At 36.1% G+C, this 4,992-nt stretch overlaps 1 protein-coding gene across 4 annotated transcripts in view; it reads right to left on the bottom strand.

The window, feature by feature from the left end:
- Positions 1 to 1,840: 1,840 nt before the first annotated feature.
- CRIM1 (cysteine rich transmembrane BMP regulator 1) overlaps positions 1,841 to 4,992 on the bottom strand; it is a 170,631-nt gene continuing 167,479 nt past the window's right edge. For all 4 annotated transcript variants that reach the window (XM_027681615.1, XM_027681617.1, XM_027681619.1 and 1 more), the window contains one exon: positions 1,841 to 4,755. In XM_027681615.1, the coding sequence (XP_027537416.1) occupies positions 4,579 to 4,755 (177 nt within the window). In that variant the 3' untranslated portion in view covers positions 1,841 to 4,578. The remainder of the gene's footprint in view (positions 4,756 to 4,992) is intronic.

Below are 4,992 nucleotides of genomic sequence, written 5' to 3'. Positions count from 1 at the left end.
CCCCGCTCCGAGCAGCGGCAGCTCATCGGGCACAAGGGGGAAGCATAGAATAGTTTGGGTTGGAAGAGACATTAAAAAGACCACCTACTACCGACGCCCCTGCCATGGAAAGAGTATTTGCAGTAGTTTCATTGTAACCTGCTGCGTGGCTTTCTCACTATCATTGTTGCCTTCATTCAGCCACCTAATAGTTGGGAAGCTAAGCTTTGGAGATACCTGGTTCTTACCAGCACTGTCACTCCCGTGCCCGTCCTTTGCTAGCTTTATATTGTGCCCTTACGCACAATAGCTTATGATGGGCTTTTTTTATCTAGGTTTTATCTAGTTGGTGGTTTTTTTTTTTTGAGCCGCTATAAACTTTTGATATCCCAATGTACATACCAGGAATTTTCTCTGCTTAACTTCCTGAAGTTGATTTGAGCCTCTTTGAAGTTTCTTTTTGTACTTCCCACTTGACGTTCGGAAAGAAATACAGCAAGGAGCAAATGCTTTCCTTGTTAAGCATCTGTATGCTACTGAGGTGATTGAAAGGATTTGCATTCTATCCTACTCAGCTATAGCTTTTTCAAGCTGACAAACGCTGGTGGGCAGAGGCATTCCAAATATGATCCTTTCAGTGTGAGTAAGGCAAAGGAGACCAGGACTACTTTGAGTGTTCAAATGTGGATGCAGTGATGTTTTCTGTTTCATTCTGATGAAAAATAAAAATGTTTGCAGAGTTTTAAGATGCTTTTCTAGAACACATATGTCATGTGTAGCCTTAGTCTTGGGAAGGAGCAAAAATGCTGAAACAGCTAACTAGGAAAGGAGAGGAAATTCAGCATATGTAAATGTAAAGGGATGCAAATAAATACCGATCTATCCTAGCCAAAGTCAATTATGGGCTTCGCAGTAACTATTAGTACTTGGGCATTTTGGATTATTGCAGCTAGCGCTGCAAGAACATTAACTCAGTGGGAGTAGCAATCCAAACTGTAAATACAATGCTAATTTCAGGGAGTATCATTTTTGAACAACGTGGACCCTAATCCTTACCCTTCATCTTAAAAGCATGTACAGGGAAGTACATGAATGAGAAGTACAAGGAATGGCAAGATTTGCCATAAGGTATGGAACTGCTCCCAAAGAACTGTATATTCGGCTTTTCAAGAAAAAATGGAGACAAGATACAGGTCTCTAAATTAACGGGTGGCATATAGATACTGATCTACTGCTGATTTGAATGCAGTATCAGGGATATTAAATGAAACCATTAGGAAGATGGTTTCAAAGAAAGAAAAGAAAAAAGTTGTTCACACAGCATGTAGTCAAGCTGAAAACCACCTTGCCTCAGGAAGTTACATACCAGAACTTTACATCAAGTCCATTAACTTACTAGAAGAAAAAAACAATATAGACTAATAGATAAATAAATGATCTGTGGCTCGGGAGGTCCATGAAGTACAAACCGTGATTCCACACACTTTTTATAGGACCTTGTATCAGAGTCTGGTATGATTAAGCACAGCTTTCTGACAGGTACAGCTAGATCACATGCTCTCCATGGCAGAGTAAAGGCCTAACTTTGCATTTGAGAGATTCGTCTTTACTGAATGCTGAAAGTATTTGGAATTCCACAAAGCTCTCCAATGTTAAAATTCTTTAGTATAATATGCAGAACTTTCTGTAACTGCAAACTGTTCTTTACCCACAGTGTGTTGTGTTCTGAGCTGTTCCAATCTCAGGTCAGCACGACAATAAAATGAATTCCTACCCACCATAATATCAATCTATAAACTAATGTTTCAAGGACTAGTGTATGGAAGTAATAAATGTGAACATTTAAGAAAATACACATCAATAGGTTTAAAATTTTTTTATTGTGCTGCCAAGAGCCAAATTACAAGAAACCGCCTTACAGTTAAAAAAGTAAACAAGCAATCTGCTGAACCGCAGTGCACTCCGAGTGCCACATATGCATCTATTTTTCAGAAAATTATATCTGCATTTCTCTTACAAGAGCACAACAGGAACCAAAGTAAAAGAGTGTAATGGATACAGCACATAGGATAAATCATATCTTTCAAATAATAATAATAAAATAATAATAATAAAAAACCATTTTACACCATGTCCTATATCCTGCTAATATTTTCAGAATATGGCCTTGATTGTAAAACAAAAGCAAGCATTTACAATTTCTGGATAAAGACTGCTTACTCTTATGCAAGGAATGGATGTTTTGTCTTGACAAAATCTCTGCAGTAACTGGACAGAAACATCTCTGTTTCAACATCAGATTGAGTACAAAACACTGGGGAGACCACATTTTTTCTTACTGGTGGTTGGAAACTGAAGTTATATAAACAGAAAAAATGTTGACCCTTAATGATACACCTATTTTTTCTTTGATGCAAACAGCTAGAACACCTTTTTGATATTCTAAAACAAAAAAAATGGTTAATCTTCAGATTAATAAATTAGGTCATTATAATAATAAATTAGGTTTTTTTTTCAGTTTTAAAGTTCAGCAACCTCTGACCAAGTATTTAGAACAATACTTGAGAGTTCCTTTACAAAAAATACATTTTCTTTTCACATTAAGCATACTGGGTATCTGTGTCTCTTATGAGAAGCATTTGTAAAAGAAAAAAGGCAATGCACAAATGGGTAATTAGTATAAAAGTGCCAAGACCTGTTTGGAAAGTAACATTGTATTATACAGTCAGAGTTATAAATGAGGCAAGCTACAACAAACTTCCAGCTTAATGTGGACAATATTCCAGTAGTTGTTTCAAACAATTGTTTGAAAAAAAAAAAAAAAGAAAAATACCCCCAAAATCCAGGAGCTGATGGTGTTATTTTATGGAGTTGATTAGTGCTGCATGTATATTGTCATCAGTGTCTCTAGCCAATGCATTCATTAAAAAGCCTTTTTAAGGCTAAGCAGGAAAAGAAAAATAAGAAACACCCTGAAATGTAGCAAGTAGCAAGAGCAACGCTTACTGCTATAACCGTGCACGTACTGTACACACGCTAACACAAGAGTGTACACGCACACACACACACACACACACACACACACACAAACACTTTCAAATCAAATCAAATCAAATCAAATCAAATCAAACTGTAGGTAGAATGAGATGCTCTTTTCTTGTCTTTCCTAAACTCACAAGCGATTAAGCATTGATATGAAATGCCTGTTATTTGTTTCTGCTCTGGGTAAAATCTCTCTCAGATAAAAATACATTCAACAAGAAAAAAAATAGAAAAAATATATACTGTATACATAGTATTTTATATATACAGTATATATATGTATAGTGTATATACACATGCACGTATATATACATATGTATACCTACATGCATGTGTATATACATATATATACACAAACATACAAATACTTTTTGTTGTTTTTAGCATAATTATATTTACATAAATATTCCTATAATGCTAAAGTTTAAAGAAGCATGATCTCCTTTTTTTCTGAGCTTCAAAAAAGGTGCTTGAGTAATATACAATTAAAATTAAGCAGCTTCCTAGCATGGAAGTAGTTTCTAAATCTGCATACCAGTAAATAAGAACATCAACAGGAAAAAAAACAACAACCTTAAAACAGTCTCTTTTTTACTCTCTTGTAAGCAAGAGCTTTGTCCAACAAAAATATTTTTCCTTCTCCTGTATGAACAACCAGAGATTGATATAAAATAACAAAATAAAACCACAACAGACAAAACAAACAAACAAAAGCCCCTGGAACTGCATGGTGTTCTTGACTTTTCCTTCCTTCCTTCAATACTGCTGTCAAAAGATCCAGTGCTCATATCAGGAATTACCTAGGCCTCAGTCATTTGCTAACTCTGCTGAAGTCTGGCTAATCTAGCCAATCAGCTTTGAAGAAAACAAAAATAAAAACAAAAAGCAGCACAAGGTATAATTTTATACATCCTTAATAAACCCACCCTTTATTTTCTGCTATAATCTTTTCCTTGCTATTTCATTAACTACTGCAGCTTCTCATCATATAGAAAAATATTTGCAGCTACACCACACCTGTGATGTGACAAATTCTGTTCTAGGAGTATAGTACTGTAGCAACAGCTGGAAAAAAAAATCAGACCTTTTCATATTTTTTTCATCTGGGGTTAGGCTTTGGGTGCAACAGATGCAATTTCAGAGCAACAAGGAAAACCACTATCCTGCTGCTCGGCAGTTTGTTTTCTTCTCTAGCCAAGCATGACCAGCTTTTCTTCTATGAAGCTTCCTTTTACCTCATTGCCTATCCCTAGCCCCTGATTCCCCCTCCCAAAAAACCTCTATAGCTATGTTACAAGCAAATACATCTTAACAAGTTTTAAAACTTTGGTTCTAAGAAAACACTTGGTCAGTTATCTCAAAGAAAAGTGGGAATGCTTTTTCTGGCACATTGCAGGAGTCAGAGCTCATCCCAGTAAGGTCTTAGAGCTGTACATGTAGTCACAAATCCAATACAATCCACTAAGCAAGTGCACAATTCTAGTTTTATTTTAATAGCAGACTGTCTCTCTTTCTCTCTCTTCTCTCTTTCTTAATCCTTGGTAAGGGTGCAATTCTTCAAACTGTTTGATAGAAATTATCTGCCTGTAGGTTGTTCTGTTTCTGCATGCTGTAAAATCCACTGTATCTTGAATCTGGGTCTGCAATTCTTAGCATCCTCTGAGAACTGTCCACCTGGACCATGGTACCTTTCTTGCAGTCCACATACACCAGTTGATTGTTTAGGCAAGAGGGCTGTTAAAAGAGAAAGGAAATACTGAGTAAGTTAAACAATTTTTGTATTCCACACATAAATAAAAAATTTCTTTTCATTCAAGCACAAAATGAAATAAAGCTGGCAATGAAAGAGTCTAGACTTTTGCCAAAGTTGGTAAACACTTATGCCAGGCACAGTAACAGACCAACACTCTCCTTAGAATCACCATTTTTTATCTTCTGAATGGAGCTCTGGTATTGTCATATCCCAGCCGG

The sequence above is a fragment of the Neopelma chrysocephalum genome, unplaced genomic scaffold (assembly GCF_003984885.1).
Source record: "Neopelma chrysocephalum unplaced genomic scaffold, ASM398488v2 Primary Assembly neopelma1_61, whole genome shotgun sequence".
NCBI classification, from domain to species: Eukaryota; Metazoa; Chordata; class Aves; order Passeriformes; family Pipridae; genus Neopelma; species Neopelma chrysocephalum.
This window is presented reverse-complemented; position numbering and strand designations above follow the sequence as displayed.